The following is a 23,182-nucleotide window of genomic DNA, read 5'->3' as shown; positions in this document are numbered from 1 at the left end:
GCAGAATTCAGGCAAACCTTAACCAATTTCTACTCGGGTAATTGCATCCGGCTGCGAGACAACTTGTCGGACAATTGTTACTTTCCCGCTTTACAGCGTAGACTCGCCATTTCTAGGACTCCGATTTTCACGACTAAATCCCCTGCGCGTTACAAGTACGACAAGTACGTAAAATATTCTCGCAACTTTCGCACGTAAATGAATACAAATAAATGCCTCGGAACCACTGACTGTCACATCAGATTTTTTTTGCCAAATCGGAATCGATTTCTTCTCTCAGAGGATGTCGAAATCGACTCGTAGTCCTTGCGCAATTGGCCATTGAAAATGGGAGACTTTTTTGTGACGCATGCAAATATCGATTACGAATACTCTAACAGAATTTTAATTGGAGTTTGTGTTAGTGTGCCTTAACATATATTACGTGGCCGGGTTTGCATATAAACTAAATACGTAAAAGGTACGCAGTTTAGAGGGTCTTGTGTCGCGAAAGGTCTTGCGCTACTTTGAAAAATAAATATTTATCGATATCTTACTAATATACTTACATTATTAACAATTTACTTTTAGCGACATGAACGGTATCCGCTGAAATTGGTAACCGTATCTCAAATATCTTTTTCTAATCTACTGAAATTATTTTTAATTTTATGACAATTTTTCAGTTTCGCTCTAATTTCGTTTCTACTTTTGTGTTATCTACTTATAAGCTTTGCACTTATCTATATCTGTATCTTTCCTTGCCGTTTTGCGTTTACAGTTTTACGACTCATAAAATATCCGAGTAAAATGAAAGAAAACATGTAGTAAGAAAGAAAGAATAAAACAACCTTTGTGTTATTTTATTTTACGGAAAAAAAGTTATGTCAAATAAAGGCTACGTAATAGAAACACGGAAAAACAAAGGCGATTATTAAAGAACTGCGTACCGAAAAGAATTCAATTTTTTGCGAGACAAAGTGGAGACAGATAGATTCTATTCGTTAGTTAATTTTAAACAAACTTCGCATTTTTATATGAACGTTTATTGTTAGCTATACAAAGACATGTCCAGAGTTAAAAGACTGTGAAGTAAAGAATATAACATCCCGTAATATTCTCTCAGAAAGAAAGAATTCCAAATTGATTAAAGAACTTGTCATTACAAGTGAGAACGCGAAATGTGGAACACCGTATATATATAATTTTCATGCTCTGAGTCATTAATTACTCTTCCACGAGCTCTCATAATATCTTTCAAGGAAGAAGCATTCATGGCAACATTGATAAAGAGCCAACGATACATTTTTTATTAGCAAATTGTAGTAAATTACCGTAAATTTTGCTAATGGCAATGCATATTAGGTCAGTTCCAATTTTTCGGTAAGTTAACTAATAGTTAAATGACATATGTATTTTTGTTTCTCCTTCAAATTAGACAAAGGTAGGCATGTAATTTAACTATTAGCTTACCACGAGGTTGGAAAAATCGGACCTTTAATTAGTGATTTACTGGAAATGCAAGCTGCGCGATACATTTTTTTTTATGCGTAAAGTTATCGCGCCTGCAGATCCATCGATGTAAAATATCGAGAAATTCATACGCGAGGAATAAATTCCGGGATTATATGTATATAGGTCGTCTACACTGACGCACGTTTAAATATCGTGAACTGTAATATCGGCTATTTTCGGACATTTTAAAACTTTTACTCAGGGCCGAGGCATTTATATCTCTGAAAAATTAAGTTGCGTCTAAAACTTTTTTTTTCACATATCCAATCGAATTCTCGTACTTTGTCACGAGATCGTAATTTGTCTCATTGTCAGACTAGATATCTGTTCATTCATTACGTTAATTGAACCAATCGCCACGTGCGCGAACAAATTGGAACTGGAGCAAATGCGTTTTCTTATTCGTTTTTATATATCTTTCAACAAAGAACTGCGAAAAACACAAGCCAGCACGTAGCAAGATGTTAATGAGGAGTGAAAAAGTGTTCGAGCCACGAGTATTGTCTCGACTGAGCTTTGTTTAAGGATTAAACTTATCGCAAATTGTGATAATACACTTCTTGCCTTAGCACATAAATTACTGACTGCACGAAAGATATATGTCGAGACTATTCGAGCCGAATCAGTTTTGGATTCGAACACAGATACACGCGATAGTTTACAAATATTTCAAGGGTCCTCGATTAGCTAAGCTTCACAACACAAAATCTCCCATTTTCTATTAAGCGTCGCAACAGCTTCTGATATAGATATTTGCGATTAATCGCTTCTCCGACTTTTTCTTTCCGCTTACATAATTTTCGCGCACATTCAGTCCCCGCAAAATTAACTTTTACAAACTCATCCGTAATTAAAAACGCATGCTTGATTCGTGTTCCAGTAAACACCAATTAACAATTACTCAAAAATGAATATCGTAATTTCCTACTCAACAATATGTAACTGTTATGCACAACGTATGTTATATTACATTTATATTGAGTGGGACATTATGATATTGATATTATGTAACTCTCTTGGTTAGCGTTTACTGAGATATGAAAGTCAATCACGAATTTTAGAATTTTTTATACATCTCTATATCCGTGTCTGAATCGGCTCGAAGTCCCGAGATTTTTCTTCGTACAATCAGTAATGTTATGTGCTAAGGCAAGAAATGTATTATCACAATTTACGATAAGTAAAGTCCTTCGTTTAATCCTTAAACAAAGCTCGTAAATTTCGAAAAACAAGAGCTCGATGGCAATCGGCTCGCTTACCTTCGAGTCTATTAAAATCTCGCGAATCGACTAGTTAGTTTAACGGCTATTAGATAATCAAATGTTTGTTTAGTGCGGTAGACTGTTAGCTCGAGTTTGCAATTTTAATTTCTGATGAGAAAATTCGAATTCGATTCAATAAGAATTAGGTTTTATAAGTATCCGCGCGACTCGGCGCTTAAAGTCGAGTTCAGGTCGAGGGAAACTGGAAAGAGTGACGAATAATCGTCACACGTTACTCCCTTTCTTTTCCTTTTCTCACGTTCCACAAAACTACCGCGGATACTGAATTCCCGTTTTTTTTTTCTGCACACGAGGTGCTGGCCGCGGAGTACACGTGGCGGCTGCAAAGTTCAACGACTCGCGCTTGTGTCTGCAACTCTGCACGTATTCTCTTAGTCAGCACGACGGAGAAGGCCGGACACGTGCGCGCGATTCTCTCTCTCTAATCTCCTACCGCTCATTCTCTAGGACCCATTCTCCTCCTACTTCTCAGCTCGCAGTTAAGATTACGTTTTACAGACATGCGCGAATTTATAGACCTTGCACACGAACAAGCGATACCGCATCTGTTGACGTAAGGGGGAAGACGAGCCAAGATTATCGACGTGTGGAAGGATTCAATATGCCCACGAAAATAGACGAGAATGGAAGCTTCAATTTTTCAAAATATCCACAAGATCATTTTCGTCTTCGTCATTTTAGATATTGAAAATTCATACACAATATTTATAATCGGAAATCAATACCTTCCGTTCGTTTATCCATCCAAATTACAAGTTAATATTTAAACAGTACGATCACTTGCCCATCGTATACGCCTGAACGATTTGCGTTAAAACGTCTCGGAAATTATGTCGCTTCCGGTAAAGCAACTCTTGTACGTTCAAACAATGTCACGCGGAAAACGAGAATAGTCTTCCCGGGAAAAAATTTTCACATATGATCATATATAATCATATATGCTCATATACGAAAAATGTCTATATATAAGATACCATATGTATCATATATCATCGTATATGATAATATGTTTGTCATATATGACAATATATATGACAAATACATTATCATATACGATCGTATATGATAATGTGTTTGCCATATATGACAGTATATATGACAAACATGTGCATCATATATGGTCGTATATGATAATGTATTTGTCATATATACTGTCATATATGACAAACACATCATCATACACGATCATATATGATACATATGGTATCTTATATATGGACATTTTTCGTATATGAGCATATATGATTATATATGATCATATGTGAAAATTTTTTCCCGGGTTCGTTTGAAAACATGTTTAGTTTCAACGTGAAAATCTTGAAATGAGATTATATTGCGTTAAAGGAAGAAACACTTACTTAAATGAAGCAATTTTATATAATTCAATCAAGAAAAATATATACTTATTATTCAAGAATAATTTTCTCGAATAGAAAGGGAACAATTTAGTGGACAGAGAATAACATATTTTTAAATCGATTATTGTCAACATACTTATATGTATTTTTCAAGTGACAATTATAGTATTTAAATATAGTATAAAATAGTATAAAAATAGTATAAAAAATAGTATAAAAAAAAAAGACTACACAGTTGGAAAATTTGCGTTCTTTTGTTTAAAAAAATGTGGCCGGTAAAAATTTTTGTGTTCAATGTTCAACACATACGTATGTTAATTTAACATACTGCTCTTGTGTTAATTGACATCAAATGTAAAATTATTAAAATACCTGAAGAGAAATGTTAAAACAACACAACTTATTTTTAAACTGACACAATACATATGTTCGATATTATTAGTAACAAAGTTTATCTGTTAAAATTTACAGAATAAAATTTGATTTTATTCTATGTAACATAAGTGAAAGTGATTTCGAACTGTCATTTGACTTGTTACATCTGTAAAATGTAACAATTACATTTTTTAAAATTTATTTTGTCATTAAAATATGTTAATTTTACACAAAATTTATTTCAAATTATCTTGAGATTTGCATTTATTTTATATTAAAATATTAACAAGGTATTAGCGTGATCATTTAACATATCCATATTATGTTAAATTAACACAAAAAGTGTGGACCGTGGACCTGTGATATCTGTTAAATTTAACACAAACTTTTCAACTGTGTAATATTGTTGGGATGTAAGATTATTAAATGCTTGTAAGGCCCGGTTTCACCAACGTCGCTTAACTTTAATCTTAGCTTAATTTGTTCTTTGTCTCTGTCCAACTGTTACTCTGGAAAGAGACAAACATGACCCTAGTAGCACAGCGTATTGGCTAAACATTGGTCCAATATTGGTTGTGCTGGAAATGCATTGGCCAGTATTTCCCAATGCACACCCAATATTGGCCATGAAATCAATGCAAATATTGCACGATAATAATTATATAATATTAGATTTATATAGGAAATGCGTTGGCCAATATTTATCAATATACTATGAATATTGATTTAATATTGATACAATATTAAACCAATATTGCTAAAGAGACATATTGGCCAAATAAGAGAAGGCGTCCATCTTACAATATTGGGTCAATGTTGGGAATTTTACATATTTACCAATATTGTGCTGCTAGAGCTGCAATTAAACTAACAATAAGATCAACGTTAGGCGACGTTTGACGAAATCGGCCCAAGAAGTTTATAGATTGTTGCGTATATACAAAACAATAAACGAGTTAACTTGAGTATGTAAGAGTTAATCCGACACTTAATTTTGCGCACGATATTCCGCGGAAGAAAATTGAATACTTGAAAATCCCCTATTCGTAGAAATAATCTACGAACGAGCCTGTTGACGACAGCACGATGCATTATCGTTGCAACGCAGTCAAATATGTATTTTTAGGGTAACGAATAATGTTAAATGTACGGTAAGGATATTTTAATTATACGCGTTGTTGTGCGTGATTTTGTACGATCTCGAAATTTTCTATCGCGACTCAACGGATCGGACGATAAACAAGAGGGGGGCGAAAAAGTCAACAGTTTCCCGTTGAAAGACGGGATCGAGATTATATTTTTCGGAGCCCGCGTCGCGAATTCCGAGAATTCACGCTGGCCGGGAAACACGAAAGCTCTCCTGTTGCATTTGCGTCATTCACGAGCGAAACGCGGGGTGGCGGAACAACGCGAGCCCCTGTCGCGAAACTCGACCTGCGCCGTGATCCCGTCGCCGTGTTCGATCCTTTCGAATATACGAAACCGGCTCACGGAGGCGCGTGCAATTTCCGGTTGCGGTATACGGAGATAAAGAAAAAGAGAGCGAGAGAGAGAGAGGGGAAAAAAGGAGAGACACGTGTAACGAGGGACACGCGAATTCAGGCGTGAAGCGACACGCTCGATGGAGACCGAGGATCGTTTCAATTCTTTTGTGCGAGGCGACACGTACACAGAATCTAACAAGTATAAATGAAAGTAAGAAAAAAAGAAAAGAAATAGAAATATAAAATGTATTAAAAAAAGTACGCGTGCACACGCGCGCACACGTACTGCGGTACTTACGGGGCGGCAGGAGAGGAGCTGTCACTCAACGTCGTCGTCCCTCTTTCATTGATCTACACGCGCCGATGGTCGCAAATCGACTAAACCACGCCGGCCAGTCGCCATGTTACTCCGGCCCGCGGTGTCGAGGGCACACCACGTTGGTCACGCACGCGCGCGCGCTATATCGGTGAAGTACACGAGGCGAAGGCTCGAATTGACTCGGATGTATTATATCACAATGACAAAAGGGACGACACGTGCGTCCCCACCATGGCGGCCACCGCCACCCCTGCCTCCGCCTCCGCTTCCGTCACCACCGCCACCACCGCCGCCTCCGCTGCCGCCGCCGCCGCCGCCGCCGCCGCCGCCGCCACCGCCGTCGCCGTCGCTGCCGTGTCGGTCGTTGAGACATTTCGCGATAATGTTGCCGCGGCGGGACGACCTCGGCTCCGCGATTAAATCAGCCCCGGTCTGAACTCCGAACAAAGCGCGCCGTGCGAAAAAGACACAGAAAAGTCCCCCTATTATGAGATAGGCTTCTAAAGTGAAATAGCGGGTTGTCAACGTCCAAATTCGATCACAAACCCTTTTTCGCGACGACTACACGATCTAACGATGAATTTTCCGCCAAACAGATTTCACTTGAAGAGCAATGAATTCATATGCTGGAGCCAATAGATAATGCTCGTTAAATTGACAGCAACCCCGCTATCTCGTATTAGGGGACTTTCCTCAAGAAATGCGTTAAAGCGGAAGGACTTTTTCTACTTCCTCGAGAGACAGATAGCTGCCCTTGAAAGTCCGATTCCCGGGTAAAGCATAAAAATTCGCGTCTACGGTACGCGTCGATCCCACGTGCCTCGACGCATCTGTGGAAAAAAATAAAGAATTTTACGAGAAAATATAGAGAGGGACGATTTCATTTCGTAAATAAAAAGTTTATCGCTTTCGTTTTAGTAAAAATCGATACGTAAGTACCGTAACGTAAACGGATATTATCTCTTAGGGATATCCTCTGAGTTTTTTGTCGTGGAATTTTTTTTTTAGAACACCCCTCAAGGGCGCAAAGGGTTCACGGTGCAAAACGTACAATTCGTATGCTATTAAAGTACAATGGAAAATATATGGGGATACACGGAGAGAGGATCCGCGAGCACCTGTTTTTTTCTTCCCTTTTTTTTACAGCGTATACGCGCTTGTCGTAACATACGCGTGATACGCACAATTCGCAGTTTCAAACAAGAGTTATCGGCGGGCGTGATAGAGTACACGATATTCTCAGTTTCGATGACACTTCGTACAGTTCTATCAGAGTTATTTAAAGATTTGTTACTATACGAAATTCGACCGTACCGAGATAAGCGCGGGTAACTTACTTTCTCGACATGATCCGAGCAAAGCCAGCGGTACACGATACTATTTTTCCCTACTGGATTGCTTGCGAGAGCCAATCAGGATTTAGCCTTAAGTCACCTGATCGAAAACTCTGCATCCTGATTGGCTCTCGCAAACAATCCAGTAGGAAAAATAGTTAATCGCGTGCCGTTGGCTTAAAGACAGCGGCACACGATACTATTTTGCTAGCTGGATTGCTTGCGAGAGCCAATCAGGATTTAGCCTTAAGTCACCTGATCGAAAACTCTGCATCCTGATTGGCTCTCGTAAGCGCTCTAGTAGGAAAAATAGTAATAGCGTGCCGTTGGCTTAAAGTCAGCGGCGTACGATACTATTTTACCTGCTGGATTGTTTGCGAGAGCCAATCAGGATTTAGCCTTGATCACCTCATCGAAAACTCTGCTCGGGGCGAGTCGCACCGGCTGGAGGTTTTTCTCGGGGAATTCGGAGCCTGTGGCCGTCGAAATGAACGCCTAAAGTCGAAAGAGAAAAACAGCAAATAGCTATATCAGAAAGTTTCGGACTTGAGTTAAGCCAATGGCACACGATTACTATTTTGCCTACTGGATTGCTTGCGAGAGCCAATCAGGATTTAGCTTTAAGTCACCCCGATCTAAAACTCCGCATCCTTATTCCCAGCGAGAAATGACTCGTCGATCGAATGACTCGTTGAAACGACATGTTGAATCGACATCGTTATTCTTTTCGCCAGATCTCAATTACAACACACACCTCGTGATCTCCTCTCGAAGAAGAGACATTTCTATGAGAAGGTAACCGAGATCGGATTAAATATGACGTCAATTACAGTCCTATCTTTCGCTGACAGTCTACGAGTGGATGTTCGCATCAAGTCAACATTCCTGACATTTTCATCCACAGTCACGAATTTATATAATTGAATAGTTAATGTATTTTTTGATTTTACCTCTGTGTCAACAGTTTTTGTGTACTTGATTGTGCGTCAGTAACAGCGAGCCTTGAGCGCTTTTTGTCATACATATTCGCTCTTTTTATCAGTGGCATTAAGTGTTTTTACGTAAACATAATCATTTGTTACGTAATCACCTGCAGTTATCTTATTGATTAATTTTTTTTGTAATAATACAGTATTGTGTGTACAATATATTTTTGTACTTGCTCGTTTGCCAAATATTGTTCGACTTTTGCGTAATGATCCTCTTTCGAAATCTTGTCATCTTAATTATTTCGTCCTATTTTCGTCTTTTTATTACTAACCGTTGTTAATTCATAGATACATCTCCGGTTTATTATTCAATTTAACCTTTTCTTATCATCATTTCTGCCATGTTAAATTCATAAACATCACTTAGAATAGCTTGAACGTTAAATCCTTACGGAAAAAACACTCAAGTTTTGAGTGTTAACACTCATTGTTTCTTCCGTAAGGGAAGTTTCCTGAAATACTTGCGTCAAGCATGTCGAAGCCAAAGACGGGGGAATTGCTATGGGGAATACACGCAAATATTCTTAAAAGTTACATCCATGCGAATAAGTTTTTACCGATAAACATGGTTCAGTTTAACATTTAGATTTTTCATCAGTTAACAGATTAGATTTTTGTAAAGCAAATGGTAACAATTATAACAATAAGTCGTTGAATTTTTATTAAGGCACTAACAGAAAAATAAATCTACAATACGTTTCGGAGGCATCGCATGTAGCTTGCCAATTGTATCAGTGTCACGCAATGGAATTAAAATTACACTTGCAATTAGAATTTTATGTATCCATGATGGAAACTCACTCAAATTGCTAATTTTATCGTTTATCTCTCTTCGTTTCTCTTCACCGCAAATTACCTGAACGATGAAAGGGCGGTGAAATAAGACACGGACGCCTGCATCATCTTAAAATTTAAAACTATTATGTATTTCCGCAGTGCTGTCAATGCTGAATCGGAAGGCTCGTCATTCTCACCGAAGCGTAATTCGCCATCGATAGCACGTATATTTTACCGGCCGTTAACGTACAAGGCACGAGACACCTGTAAAGTAATATGCTCAACAGCCGTGTCGTTTTTCGCGACGTTTTGTACCACAGCATGTTGTACCTAAAAATAATCGCGTAACTTTTATCTTTACGACGATCAGTCGATTCCGTTCGTATATCCATTGGAATATTCAAAATTTAGAAAAAGCAAAAGGTCTAAGAAAAAAAAATTCTCAAGACACCTGAAGAAGGCTACAAAATGTTAAATAAATCCCAGATAGCACGAGACACTCCTATGAACATTTTAAGAATATTCTTCAAGAATATTTGGAATATTCCATAGGCCATTCTTAAAGATTTATCTTATGTTGATGGAATATTCGACTGGCACTACTACGAATCTTTTTCGAATGTGAATAGAATAATTATCGAATATAGCGTGTCGGTTATGTATGGTATGATCACTGGTTTCACTGCCTTTTGCATAAGATAAGCGCGGTATTGCCCAATAAACAATGTGCAATACATAAACTCGATGAATATTAAAAAATTATTCTGAACGTATATTCCAAAGACATCCTCGACGAATATTCTAAAAACGTTCTTCTTTGTTGTGAATGTAGCGATTTCTAATTTTGTAATGGTCTATATATTTTTATAGAATATTCGATTGGAATATTCTGAAATGAAGGAGATTTGCACTCCAGAAGAATATTCGTAGAACCACGTGTGCTATCTGGGATGCAGCACGTTCGTTCTCTTCTGCGTTCTCGAGAAAGCAAGAACTGCAGTCGGGCAGTCTTTTCTGAAAAATCTATCTGCACTTTGCTACGCTCTTTTCCGTTCTCCCACATCGCGCAAACAACTGGTGCGACATATTTACGCTTTGTGGAATACGTCTGAGCTATGATCCATTATCCTCTGGCCGGGATAACTCAAAACGAAGAGATGTATGAAAGCACCTATGCACATCGATACATATCTGATCATCTCTTCTTTACGATTCATTAAGGCAATTATCTGCAAGAAATTATCTGCAATTAAATTCTAGATTGCAATTAAGAGACGACGTTCGGCCGGGCTGGACCGTGGTAGCTTAATAATAATATTTCTGCGTGAATTGTGTGTATACTTTTTCCATTCAACAAACTGCGCGCCGATTATTCGTCGCTCTTGGTACACAATTCTTTTGCTGGAACAATAAATCCACATATCTAATCGCGCTATTGACGCTGAAAATGTCATCTATCTTTCTTTGACACATAATGAGCGAGCAAGGATAAAATGACGTTTTCAGCATTAAATAGCGCTGATAGCGATCTCCCCGAACGCACCCCTAAATCGATTTAACTTGTGAGGCTGATAAGCATCCCTTTCGAATCACTAAAGAATTTATTGCGAAAAATGTGCCCAGGCCTCGAGTCTCGAAACTCGTTAAACCGTACAATCCGTGACGGACGTCTTCACCAATTCGATCATCCAGGCATGTAAATTCCGAATGCCAAGTTAATGTAATTGAAAAATTGTAGATCGATTGAAGGTAAACGCGAGATGCGATTTCTATTCGGCGATACCGTGCTAATGCCATCGAGCGCTCACTTGAATTCCGAGGAGGCTCGTAACGATGATAGTAATAAACAGCAACAAAAACGCATACAGTTCGAACAGGGAATCCAACAGACGGACGTATCTGAAAGACACATAAGCGGATGAGTTTCGAGCGCGAAACGCTTTGCGGTGTATAATAAAATACGCGGTAAAAATTCAGAACTCACTGAAGGCTCAGCTGGTGCTTCCGCAAGAGGAGCACCAGTTCGCGATAGATCTCGTCATCTCGCGATTTGTGCTTTTTACAAATTACATTTGCATCCTCAACGGGACGGCTACTTTTCTTTGGACTCACCTTCGAGGTCAGATTTTCCAATCGGCACCTTTGGAACGCGATCAGAAGTTTATCGCTGGCACGGCGGGTATTTAAGAGAGGGCGAGGAAAACGTGTTCCTTCAATTAAAGTTTCTCCAAAAAAAAAACGAAAAAACAAACAAACACGAGTGGTACAGGTACGATACCCGATAGCGGCGAAGAGGCTGCACGCGTGTTGCACGAGCGACATGTAGCTCGTATCGGTTATTACCATGACGCTCATAGTCACCACAGTCGTCAAGTACGAGTGGAGTAACACAGGATAGTAATACACCTCTCTGTCGAAGCTGTAGTCGATATCGAACAGGTATTTGTACGGGCGCGATTTATTGAGAGGCATAAGGACATCCAATAATTGCGGCGTTACTGGGATCAGCATGTAAAGGCTCATCAATGAATAAATCATCACTGCAACTCGCATTATTATTACAATGTAAAAAAAAGAATAAGCGCACCGACAAATGAACGAAGCCGCGTTATTTAGATGTGCAATTCACGATGACGTGCGTAAAAGTGAGCGCGATGTGTCAGGCGTGACGAGTCGACGTTGAACACCTAACGGTACGCGAGTGATTTATCTCATAATTACCGGCGTAACTTATCGCCATTTTTCTTCCTACGATAGCGTACTCGTGCATAATTTGCACCTCCAGCGTATGCGTGAAAACGCGCCAGTGATAGTCGATGAGCGACAGCAGTCGTCCTATCTGAGAAACAATAAGCGAAACGGAGGATACGGCCCAGTGAGAAATAATTCGTCGATCGATGTCGGATCGATGTCGATTTGACGATTTTTTTTTCACATCAATTCGGCATCGTTTCTACGCCGATCGGCGTCGATCGACGCGAGTCATTTCTCGTCGAGGAGTCTTGCGAGTTTCTTTCAAGCAGCCCTGCCGGAAATAATTTTACAAAATTCTACCAAAAAAAATATATACTGCCAGAATCCAAGAAATTCTACGTAAATTTCATAAGTGTTATAAAAATCAACATGAAAATGCTAGAATTGAAACGTATTTTTTAATTTTTGTAATATTCTACGAGTAAGCAGATGTTTTAATTCTCGAAGATTTTGTTGTTTCTCAAATTTTTAAAACTAGTAAAGAATTTTGTACCAATTTTTACAAAATTGTACATTTTCATGAAATACTACTTGCAATCATTTCTTGATTTGAGAACATTGTAATTTGTGGCACTATTTCGTAAATATTTTTACAAAAAAGTTTATGTTTCAACGAAGATATAAAAATTTCTACAAATTTCTATTTCAAGTCAATTTTTTGTAGTTATTTATGGAAATTTTTTCCCGCTAGGGAGCCGGGGCGAAATTCTTACGCTTTTGTTATTGAGAACTATGATGTATAATTTGATGTAACCGCCGATTGTAATCAGCACCGTGATGAAACATTCGCAGTCCTCGGTAATGCTTTTCCACGTTTCAGAGAGTCTTACAAACTGAAAATCGGCGGTAATAATTGCGGACACCACTGCGCATCTCTAACGTTCCACCTACCTGCAATGTAAATAACCGAACGTGCATGAATCGCGACGAGAATAATTATCGACGTGACAAAACGATCTTCTGTCTTCGATAACATTCGTAAATAGTAGATAAATATGTGTAAGCTGTTCCAGACCGCACTTTCCTTGTATTTCGGTCAGTTTTCAAATCAACCTTTTTTTTCTTAACAAAAATATGAATATCAGTTTTTGTGTTTTAGACCCGGTATTCACAGTCAGATCTTATATTCAAGACCGCGGTCTTGAATTTAATTTATCTTGAATCCGACTTGAATTTATCTAAAGATACTGGTCGGAACATTTAATTGGCTACGGAGTATCTAAAGATGATCTTAAGATGGTCTTGAATAGAGGAAAGTCTCCTATTATAGGATACTATTCTAATATGAAATAGCGAGGTTTCTGTTAAATTAATAGACATCATCTGTTGCTTCCACCATGAATTTTTTGCCCTTGGAGTGAAGTCTATTTAGTAGGAAAATTGATTGTTAGACCGTGTAATCGTTGCGAAAAAAGATTTGTGATTGAATTCGGACGTTGAAAACCTACTATCTCATATTAGAATCTTATTTCATAATAAAGGACTTTCTTGTATAAGATTTGACTACGAATACCGTTCTTTGACTATTAGACTCGAGAGATTTTCTCAAAATTAAGCTCAGTCAAAGTTTTATTTTGAACTTTAGCGTTTCAGGTCTAATTATTTGTGATATTTTTGTTAAGGAAGAGAAATCGTTTCAAAATTGGCCGAAAAAGATGACATCTAGAGCGCTCTAGATGTCACACTCTCGTACAACGTCACAAACGGGATTAATTAATTGCTTACTCGATGCAGTAACGTCAGGAAGATTTACAAATGTTTCTTTGTTTAAAACATTAAAAAAAGGATCCGTTTAAGGTGGCTTCGAAATTTTCGTTTAAATATTTACACGTGCGACATGTTGAATAATGATAATGACTCGAAATCACTTGCGACACGATTAGATCAGACGCATAATTTTGTTAACCGCGTGAGTCATATGATTATTACTTTAAATGTTTAAACGACGCGCAAAAACACTCATATATATATATATGTACATTTAAATTTATCTTTCCGCAAAGTATGAATATTAAGATATTTTATTATCTTGAAAAAAAACTCGAAGGCAACTTTGTGAAATTAATTGCTACTTGCTCGTCCCATCACGGTTAAAATAAGCCATACGTATGCTGACCACGTGGGGATTCTCTCTCTCTCTCTCTCTCTCTCTCTCTCTCTCTCTCTCTCTCTCTCTCTCTCTCTCTCTCTCTCTCTCTCTCTCTCTCTCTCGCGCCCCCGCCGATTTTATTCGCGCAACGGTTTTTACACGGACACCCGGCGCAAAAGGCGGTGAGAATTTACCTCGAGAAAGCCGACGCTGAAAATAAATGATGTTATTACGGTCGGCAACAATATCTTCATAAATCTGCTCTGCGTCGGCCAGCCGCCGAGTTTCGACATGAGGATCTTGTTAATATTGTAATAGCGTTTCACAGCCGACTGCATCTCCCCGGCACGGTTCTGTCCCGCGGATGTCGGTTCTCCCTCAAGATCCGGGGTATCTTCCGGACGGTCCCCTATGTCTAAAGTATTATACTGCGCGTATCCGCTAATAACATGTGTTACGGCGTTGCGTAATAACGCAGCCTGTAATAATCATGGGTTGTCGGGAAATGCGCGTGCCGAGTGTCCCGCGGGGGGGGGGGGGGGACTATTTCTTATTCCTCCTACTGTCCGGAGCGAAAAAAAGAAAGACAGAAGAAGTGACGTTACAGAAATTATATACTTTGCGAGACGTCACGTCAATCGCTGCTGTAACACACACGATACTGGTCTATGTATCTTCCCCCACCGCCCTGCCTTCTAACCGAACTCTCGTATTGCATTAAGAATATTATATTCCTTCTCCGTTTTTTTTTCTCGCGATACCGTATGATTTTTTTATGCGACCTGTGTGTCACGCCGATAAGTACAAGATAAGCGCAACAGGAAAGTCGAACGACGTAAAAACCGCGCGATGTATAATCCAAATAAATTACAGCGTCTACGAAAGTTTGTGTGAGACAAGAGGACACGTGCCGTCGCGAAATCCTCACCGATAAATAATGTACTTTTAACTTACGAACTTTTCAGTCCGAATGTGTTGTTTTATATATCTACAACCATATAGTTCGCTACCCCGTCTAACGGTACTAATGGATCGGATCATACCGGCACGTGTCGATCCGTAAGAGGCTGAAGAGGTCGGGAGTCTCACAATCAGATAAATCAAATAAAAGATAAATCAAAATAAGAGCGAGATAAAAAGTTCGCACCGAAAGAGAAGGTCGTTCAGGAGTCTGCCTTCTAAATGGAGAAGAAAAATACGTGGCAAAGAGGTCAAGCAGTGGGAAGAAAGCGCGATTATTGTGGCTCAAAATACACAACGCGAGAGATGCTCTCTTTAAATTTAATTTCTAAATATCACTTTTTTTATACGCGGACATCGTTTCTATTAATTTCGGATAACGAAGAACCCCGTTATTGCAAAATAATGTAGAACAAAATAGTGTCTAAACGCATCTCTTTTGCCATATAATCATATACATATACATATTAGGTACATATTTAATGAAATACTATCAATAATATAAATAAATATTACATAATATTATTGATATTGTTATTGGTATTATTATTGGTATTATTATTGGCTTTCGGTACACAGATATTATCATGATCCGGCTAACATATCTGTGTATTTAAATATTATTATGGAAACTATAATATATTGATCTTACTCTCCTTGTTATTGGTAAGATTCCGATTATAATTTAACTTTGGCGCCACAATGTGAAACAAAAATTCCGAAGGTATTTCCAGCGAAAAATACAAGGGAAATATATTAAAACTTCCACGACCAATAAATACCGAGAAACAAAATAAAAACCTGCTCGAAAGCAGTGGTCGCGGTGCGAGGTGGAACTCGGCCATTTTCCAGAATTATGCCGTAAATTTCAAAATTACGTCCATACGAATTGCTTACATGACGTTTACATCCACTTTTTTCACGTGGACAATGTAAACTTTATAAATTGGATGTCAAAATGCGTAGCACGGACACGAACCAAGTGGAGACTTTATCGACAGTGCTTGAAAATGGGCGTAGCGGAGTAGTTCCAAAAACGAAAGTGGACGTAAGGCGCTGGAAACAGCCTACCGAAACGGTAACAAAACACCGGCGTGGCCGCTGTCACAGGTTTTTCTCTGCTATTAGTTTACCAGGTAAACCAACCCTTAATATAAACATTTCTGATTGGCCGATCTAATGGAAAAACTCCATGCACCGGTCGCCGTGGAGTGGCAGATTGGTCAGTTCATAACCTAACTCTTCGATTGGTTTATCCAGCGGAAAAATTCCAAGCAGCTGTGTGGTTGATTTCAACGTCAAAAACGGAATGCTCCGAAGTTGGGCACTTTTGATATAGACCCTCATAACACGAAAGGGGCTTGTGACCGCCAGATCACCCTCCTTTTCTGGGGGAATTACGGAAGAACGTGCACAGACACGCATTTGCATGAATGCGTATACGTGTGAGTATTGGAGAAATTTTGTTGTCGGCAATTCATACAGAAAGGCCGCACGAAACGTCGGTTTGTCTGCATTTCGCAAAAATACGGAGTGGGCTCGTTGTGAAGTGTGAGAAGACTGTTGCCGCGTGCATTCGGAGCGTCAATTAACAGGATTTTAACACCTGGCACCATCCAACGGGAATAAACGGTTTACGGGCAGACAAGTTGATTATAGAATGGCCGGGAACTTTTGGCAGAGCTCGCATCAGTAAGTTAGGAAATCGTATTGCATCGTATTCAACAAGCGGGATTCTTACGTGATCTCTTTGTTTCCAATAGCCAACAGTGGTTACTCGACAAACAGGACTTGATCAGGGAACGCCAGCACGATCTGTCGGTATTAACAGAAGAGGAATATCAAAAAATATTCATTTTCTTTTCCAGCAGTAAGTTGCAACGAGGTCTTCTTTGCAGTTGAACCGATTCTTTCGCGACTGACGGAGATTAACAAGCTCCTTCCATATCTGTTAATTGATGGGACACTTGGGCCCGTATTCCGGGGGTCAATTCTGTATCTTACGATACAGTGAAAATGCTAAAAGTGAACGGCTCTGTGTCTTTCTAAGGCGAGAATTATAAAGAGATAAAGCTACTCGCTTTTAGCACTTTCACCATAGCGTAAGATACACAATTCACCCCCAGAATCCTCTTTCATCGATAAAAGAGAATTTAGAACAGGCCTTTGTATCGTATCTTTCCATCAGCACATTCTCGAGTGTCCGTCATTTGATTGACATATTTGGACAGACTGTTAATTGCTGTAAATTATGGCACAATATTCGAATATACATCTAGTATGAATTTAAAGACACATTGAAATGTATAGGGATTTTATCCGGCAAAAATCTACCTTGCTTTTCTGCTATAACAAAAATATATATATCGAGTAGTTAAATGTGCTTACGCATATTTCACGTCAATTGCCAAATTCATTGAAGCAGGGATTTGACGTTTACCGAGCTGTAGTTGATCGTTTAGAAATACAAAAAACCTGTGCCACATCTTGTCACACAATTACCACGTACCACGCATATTGCTACATGTGTTGTAATATCTGTAATTACATCCATATGTAAATCCTGTCACTAGTGATACAGATGATAGGTGAACAGTTAAAATTGAGGCAACAAGTGGTAGCTACTGCGACAGTCTATTTTAAAAGATTTTATGCCCGCAATAGCTTAAAGTGCATAGACCCTCTATTATTAGCTCCTACTACAGTCTTTTTGGCGTCGAAAGTAGAAGAGTTTGGAGTAATCTCTAATAGTAGACTGATATCGACAATGGGAAATGTAAGTAAGTTCCATGATATATTGGGTCCACTGTTCACAGTACGCTGGGGATCGACGTCTACATGGTCGTTTGATTAATGTCGCCTTTCTTTTCTTTTAGTTAAGAACAAATTTAGCTACGCGTATTCGCAGGAATTTCCATACCGAACAAATCATATCTTGGAGTGCGAGTTTTATCTCTTGGAACACCTGGACTGTTGTTTGATAGTGTATCAACCGTACCGTCCCTTGTTAACGTTAATTCAGGATGTGGGACCAGATGATCAGTTGCTCATGCTAGCATGGCGTATTATTAATGATAGTCTGAGAACGGACGTGTGCTTGCTATATCCACCTTATCAAATAGCTATCGGTAAGATACAAATAACCGTTTTCTCCAACGCTTCGACATCACAGGGGAAACTTAATGGCAACACGTCTTCCTTTACAGGCTGTCTGCAAATAGCTTGCGTGATACTGCAAAAAGACCTAAAATCATGGTTTGCGGAATTAAACGCAGATATGGAAAAAATTCAAGAGATAGCGCGGTATATAATAAATTTGTATGAATTGTGGAAAAAGTATGACGAAAAGAACGAGATGCCAGCTATACTAGCCAAAATGCCAAAGCCAAAAGCAGCGCCACAGCGTTGACAGCAAGTTCTTGATTCACCAAACGTTTGGGATTCATGCTGATGCAGTGAAATGCTCCAATTTAAAATCTGTCCTTTTCCTAAATCCTTTTTCTAAATGTATATTTCATTATCGGGGGTACATAGAGTTGACGAATATCATTCTGCATTTATTTCTGCGTAACAATTTTAAACCAAAATTATGTTTAAAAATGTGTTTGAGCGATAATAATGCAGGATTATTTAATACTTTTACTCGATGCTCGATATAGCGCGTGGGTGTGAATTGTACACGCTACAGTTGAATGATTACATTTAATTAAATTTAATTCAACATTATTCGCTATCCAATAAGTGTGCAATAAACTATTAATTCGTATTTTATTTACATATTTTTTATCTAGACATTTTATTTTACCACCTGTATACAGTATTAATTATTGATTGAAATTATAAAGATGTTACTTTTACACCAAAATGGTTCATTAAAAAATATTTGGAACATACTATATCGAGAGTCGCGTACTAAATTTACTTTAGGAATGTAGTATTGAAAAGATATTTGGTTGACGGCTGTATTATATATTCCAATGGGGAAATTATTTATTATGATGTGAGAAATTGCAATAGATATTAATCTGATAAACCAAATTGAGAATTGATAAATTCTGAATAATTCCTTCCTGATTGTATACATTTTATAATTGGAGTAGGAATAAAAGAGTCAACATTAAATATCTAGAGACTTACTTCATTAATATCACATTCGTCCTATTATCAAAATCCAGTCCGCTCTGAGAGATCTTTGACAGCGAAAACCTCGTTCCCTCAGTTTGCGTTAAGGACGCTTCTTCACTTTCTCTAAGCACTTTTCCTGCAACAATATTTTTTATTAGAAAAAATAGCATACATATAGAACTAACTTAAACCTTGTTAAATCAAATATTAACTTGAGCCTTTGAAATATCATTTCCAAAACTTTCAAGCCATCGTTTCTGGTAATCACTGTGGTACTTTTCTTACAAAATAAAAACATTCCGTCAGTCATTGCAGTCACAAAAGTTCGACATAAATTATACATTTATATAACAGATATTTTGTTAATTTTTTAAATAATGATTACTTCCTACCCAATTAATTACTTTCCGGTTGAGACCGTGGAATTTCCAAAAACTTCAAAATCAGTTTGCGAAAAAAATTCACTGTACAAAACTTTATCCCCGAATAAAAGTCTACGTTTTATAGTTCAGGATTTTTGTGCTTGATAATATATTAGCGTATATATTTTTGAGTTCTGCGACCAGTATACCGAGTAACGTCGGTCTTGAAACACAGTTTCAAGCTGAAGCTGGAATGATACATAATTAAATTGGTAATCAGTATAACAATAATGCTAAATGAACACCATACTCAATGCCCGTTCACTGGATATTGCCTTCCCGTTGCATAATGATCTTCTACCAGAAACTTATTAATTTTTTTCAGGTTTAAAATCGTTTCCTCAGCGCTTTCGAACTACAGAGATAAAAGTAGATTTTCTCAATATATGTTTTTCTTTTTTTCGTTGTGATTAACCGTTATCTCCAGCTGTAACTAAGTTCATAGAAAAGACTTGGGAAAAGCTTGGATATAAAAAAATTCTCGATATTTTTGCGTTAAAACCACATCGAGCTACAGAGTCAGAGACGGGACAATTATCAGGCAACACACGCAAAAGTTCGCACAAGTTACAGCCATACAAACAATTTTTAACAATGAAATTCGTTTAACGGATCGGATTTTTGTGAAAAAAAAAATGATGACGATTATAACAGCAACAACAATCTTTGAATTTTTATTAAAACAGAAAGATGAATCTACAACACATTTCGAAATCGATTCTATTACTACGTAATAGAATTTACCATACTTTTACTAATAAGGAATCACTCAAATCGATAATTTTATACGAAATTTCAACGTAATCGCTCTTCTTTTCTTTTAACAAATTACGTGAACGACGTAAGGGCGGTGAAATAAGACAAAGTTCCCTGCATCACCTTAAAATTTGAAATAGTAACGCACTTCCGCAGTATTGTGCGTGTTGTACAAATTAAAAGGAGCTATTCTTACCGAAGCATAATTCTGAAACGATAGCACGTACATTTTGCCGGCCGTTAACGTACAAGGCACGAGACCCCTGTAAAGTAATATGCTCAATAGTTGCGTTGTTCTCCGCGACCTTTTGTACCATAGCATGTTGTATCTAAAAGGGATAATCCAGTATTATAACTTTTTATCTCCATAAACGGTCGATCAATTACTGTCGAATACCTACTGGAATAACTAAAATTAGAAACGAACAAAAAGACAATAAAAATAAAATTCTTTCAAAGCTGCGTATCTCTGAGAACGAATCAGAAAGGACGAAATTTTATATGTGCGCTGAAAAGAAAATTCTCGCTACCGTAGCAAATCATGGTTTGCTAAAAATACGTTGCTGCCGTAACTACAAATTTCTAAACCACAGCAAACGGTTTGCCGTCGCACCTAATACAATAGGCACAGTAGCGAAATATTTAACTAAATATTAGTTGTCCATATTTTACAACTGTTTAGTTGCAGTCTTTAGCTACGGCAGCTACATTTTTCTTTCTGTCTAAAAGTCAATCAGTGGATTGTCACTGAAATCGGTGACTATTCACTGAGTTCCGTGTATCTTTTTTTTTTCGAAAAATCTATCTACATTCTATCACGATTTTCTCACTATTTTGCTATTGCGCGAATAACTTTGGTACGTATTTACGCCTTGTGGAATATATCTGTGCTGTGATCCATTATTTCTTGACCGGGGTAACTCAAAACGAGAAGATGCACGAAACCACCGATTACCATCGACACGTATCTGATCATCTCTATTTTACGATTCATCAAAGCAACTATCTGCAAATAAGTAAAAATCTAGATTGAGCGAAAATTACGAGGTGATTTCTGTAAAGTAGAGGAAAGTCCCCTATTATGAGGTTCCTAATATGAGATAGCGGAGTTTCTGCTAAATTAATAGGCTTACCTGAACTCCAAGGAGACTCATGACAATAAGATGAAGAAAGAGCATCGAAAACGAGTACAGATGGAACAAGGACTCCAACATATCAACATACCTGAAAGATATACGAAACAATATATTGAATGCGAAGTCGTCTTGCAGCATTTGCGTTGCGATTCAAAACTCACTCAAGACACAGCTGATGTTTTTGGACGAGAAGTATCAATTCTTGATAGATCATGTCGTCGTAATTCGTCGACTTGCACTTATTTTTCTTTGAACTTACCATCGACGTCAGATTTTCTAATCGGCACCTTTAAAGCACACGATTGCACTTTTATCTACGGTATGCATATATTTAAGAGAGAAAGAGAAGGGTTTCTTTTCGCATTAATTGAGTTTCTTGGAAAACGACTGGTGTGGATACGATACCCGACGGCGGCGAAGAGACTGCATGCGTGTTGCGCGAGCGACACATAGCTCGTATCTGTTACTATCATGACAGTTACAGCTAACACAATTGTACAATACGAGTGGAGCAATACAGAATAGTAATACAGCTCTCTGTCGAAGCTGTAGTCGACATCGAACAAATATTTGTAAGGGCGCGATTTATTGAGCGGCACGAGGACATCCAATATTTGCGGCGTTACTGGCATCAGCATGTAAAGGCTCATCAACGAATAAATCATCACTGCAACTCGCATTATTCTTATGATGTAAAAATGCGTGAACGAAGAGACGATCAAATCGCGTCATTTAGTTCAGATCAAATGATTTGTGCAATTCACGATGACACGCGCGAAAAGTGAGTGCGATACGTTAAGCGTGACGATGTTAATTAAAAACCAAACGACACGCGAGTGGTTTATCTCATTATTACCGGCGTAACTTATCGTCATTTTCCTTCCCGCGATAGCGTACTCGTGCATAACTTGCACCTCCAGTGAATGCGTGAAAACGCGCCAGTGATAGTCGATGAGCGACAGTAGTCGTCCTATCTGAGAAACAACGAACGAAACAAAGTTTACAGCGTGCACCAATTTTTTTTTAACAGCCGAGCGAAAGCTTGCGGCTCACACGGAACCTTACGTTTTCGTTCTCGAGAACTATGATGAATAATTTAATATAGGCGCCGAATGTGATCAGCACTATGATACAGGACTCGCAGTCATCGGTCAGGTTCCTCCATATCTCGGACAGTCTTACAAACTGAAAATCGGCGATAATAATTGCAAACACCTCTGCACCTTTAATCCACCTACCTGCATTAAGAGCAATATGCAGGGTCGAAAAGTATCGGATCCCCCTAATATTTTCAGTTAGAATGCATTCTGGAGAAAATGCCCAATAGCAAAGTCGTTATGGTTTCAAACGTATCTCGAGAGCTTTCCACAACATTGTAATTAACCCTTTTTTTCATTTAGTACTTTTTGAGTTATAAAGGTTTGAAGCTAATAATTTTTTGACACAAAATGTAAAATATCTTGTAAAATATTGTTTAGTTTTCGGTAATCATATTCCGCGTCCCATTATTCTGCGCACAAAAGTATT

General features: G+C 38.2%; 4 protein-coding genes across 5 annotated transcripts in view; 1 reads left to right on the top strand and 3 right to left on the bottom strand.

Annotated features, from left to right (window-relative positions):
- LOC105561595 overlaps positions 1–6,486 on the bottom strand; it is a 21,645-nt gene extending 15,159 nt beyond the window's left edge. Inside the window, exon 1 of the mRNA XM_012011699.1 lies at positions 6,293–6,486. The gene's annotated coding sequence lies outside the window, so the exon portion shown is untranslated. The remainder of the gene's footprint in view (positions 1–6,292) is intronic.
- A 2,912-nt stretch (positions 6,487–9,398) lies between these two features.
- Positions 9,399–14,664, bottom strand: LOC105561594 (odorant receptor 4-like). Its single transcript, XM_012011698.1, has 9 exons — positions 14,451–14,664; positions 12,881–13,000; positions 12,135–12,252; positions 11,692–11,953; positions 11,398–11,553; positions 11,222–11,312; positions 10,506–10,642; positions 9,611–9,743; positions 9,399–9,539 (listed from the first exon to the last, which is right to left on the bottom strand). The coding sequence occupies exons 1-9, from the start codon at positions 14,592–14,594 to the stop codon at positions 9,489–9,491; spliced, it is 1,212 nt and encodes a 403-aa protein (XP_011867088.1). The 5' UTR covers positions 14,595–14,664; the 3' UTR covers positions 9,399–9,488.
- A 1,626-nt stretch (positions 14,665–16,290) lies between these two features.
- LOC105561590 (cyclin-C) lies at positions 16,291–19,338 on the top strand. Its single transcript, XM_012011692.1, has 6 exons — positions 16,291–16,352; positions 16,477–16,908; positions 16,980–17,086; positions 17,790–17,996; positions 18,093–18,344; positions 18,423–19,338. Exons 2-6 carry the CDS (start codon positions 16,877–16,879, stop codon positions 18,623–18,625), a joined length of 801 nt encoding a protein of 266 aa, XP_011867082.1. The 5' UTR covers positions 16,291–16,352; positions 16,477–16,876; the 3' UTR covers positions 18,626–19,338.
- A 66-nt stretch (positions 19,339–19,404) lies between these two features.
- On the bottom strand, positions 19,405–22,629 carry LOC105561591 (odorant receptor 4-like). 2 transcript variants are annotated; one of them, XM_012011694.1, is made up of 7 exons: positions 22,512–22,629; positions 22,061–22,322; positions 21,817–21,942; positions 21,653–21,743; positions 21,389–21,525; positions 20,716–20,848; positions 19,405–19,477 (listed from the first exon to the last, which is right to left on the bottom strand). In XM_012011694.1, exons 1-7 carry the CDS (start codon positions 22,558–22,560, stop codon positions 19,442–19,444), a joined length of 834 nt encoding a protein of 277 aa, XP_011867084.1. In that variant the 5' UTR covers positions 22,561–22,629; the 3' UTR covers positions 19,405–19,441. The 2 variants fall into 2 exon arrangements, with proteins under 2 accessions (XP_011867084.1, XP_011867083.1); XM_012011693.1 differs by having other exon boundaries at positions 19,431–20,642.
- Between the last annotated feature and the right edge of the window lie 553 nt (positions 22,630–23,182).

The sequence above is a fragment of the Vollenhovia emeryi genome, unplaced genomic scaffold (genome assembly GCF_000949405.1).
Source record: "Vollenhovia emeryi isolate VEMERY1.0 unplaced genomic scaffold, V.emery_V1.0 DF939205.1, whole genome shotgun sequence".
Lineage (NCBI taxonomy): Eukaryota > Metazoa > Arthropoda > Insecta > Hymenoptera > Formicidae > Vollenhovia > Vollenhovia emeryi.
This window is presented reverse-complemented; position numbering and strand designations above follow the sequence as displayed.

Bases quoted from the DNA above. Each gene is read 5' to 3' on its own strand.
- LOC105561591 (XM_012011693.1), bottom strand. From the start codon at position 22,560: ATGCACGAGTACGCTATCGCGGGAAGGAAAATGACGATAAGTTACGCC. The intron at 21,744-21,816 runs GTGAGTTTTGAA...TATATCTTTCAG, and splicing joins AAACATCAGCTGTGTCTTGA to GTATGTTGATATGTTGGAGT. The intron at 20,849-21,388 runs GTAAATACGTAC...TATCCCTTTTAG, and splicing joins ACAGATATATTCCACAAGGC to ATACAACATGCTATGGTACA.
- LOC105561594 (XM_012011698.1), bottom strand. From the start codon at position 14,594: ATGCAGTCGGCTGTGAAACGCTATTACAATATTAACAAGATCCTCATG. The intron at 11,554-11,691 runs GTATCGTACCTG...CGCGTTCCAAAG, and splicing joins AGCCTCTTCGCCGCTATCGG to GTGCCGATTGGAAAATCTGA. The intron at 9,540-9,610 runs GTGAGAATGACG...TTAAATTTTAAG, and splicing joins CGATGGCGAATTACGCTTCG to ATGATGCAGGCGTCCGTGTC.
- LOC105561590 (XM_012011692.1), top strand. From the start codon at position 16,877: ATGGCCGGGAACTTTTGGCAGAGCTCGCATCA. The intron at 16,909-16,979 runs GTAAGTTAGGAA...TGTTTCCAATAG, and splicing joins TTTTGGCAGAGCTCGCATCA to CCAACAGTGGTTACTCGACA. The intron at 17,087-17,789 runs GTAAGTTGCAAC...TCCTGTCACTAG, and splicing joins ATTCATTTTCTTTTCCAGCA to TGATACAGATGATAGGTGAA.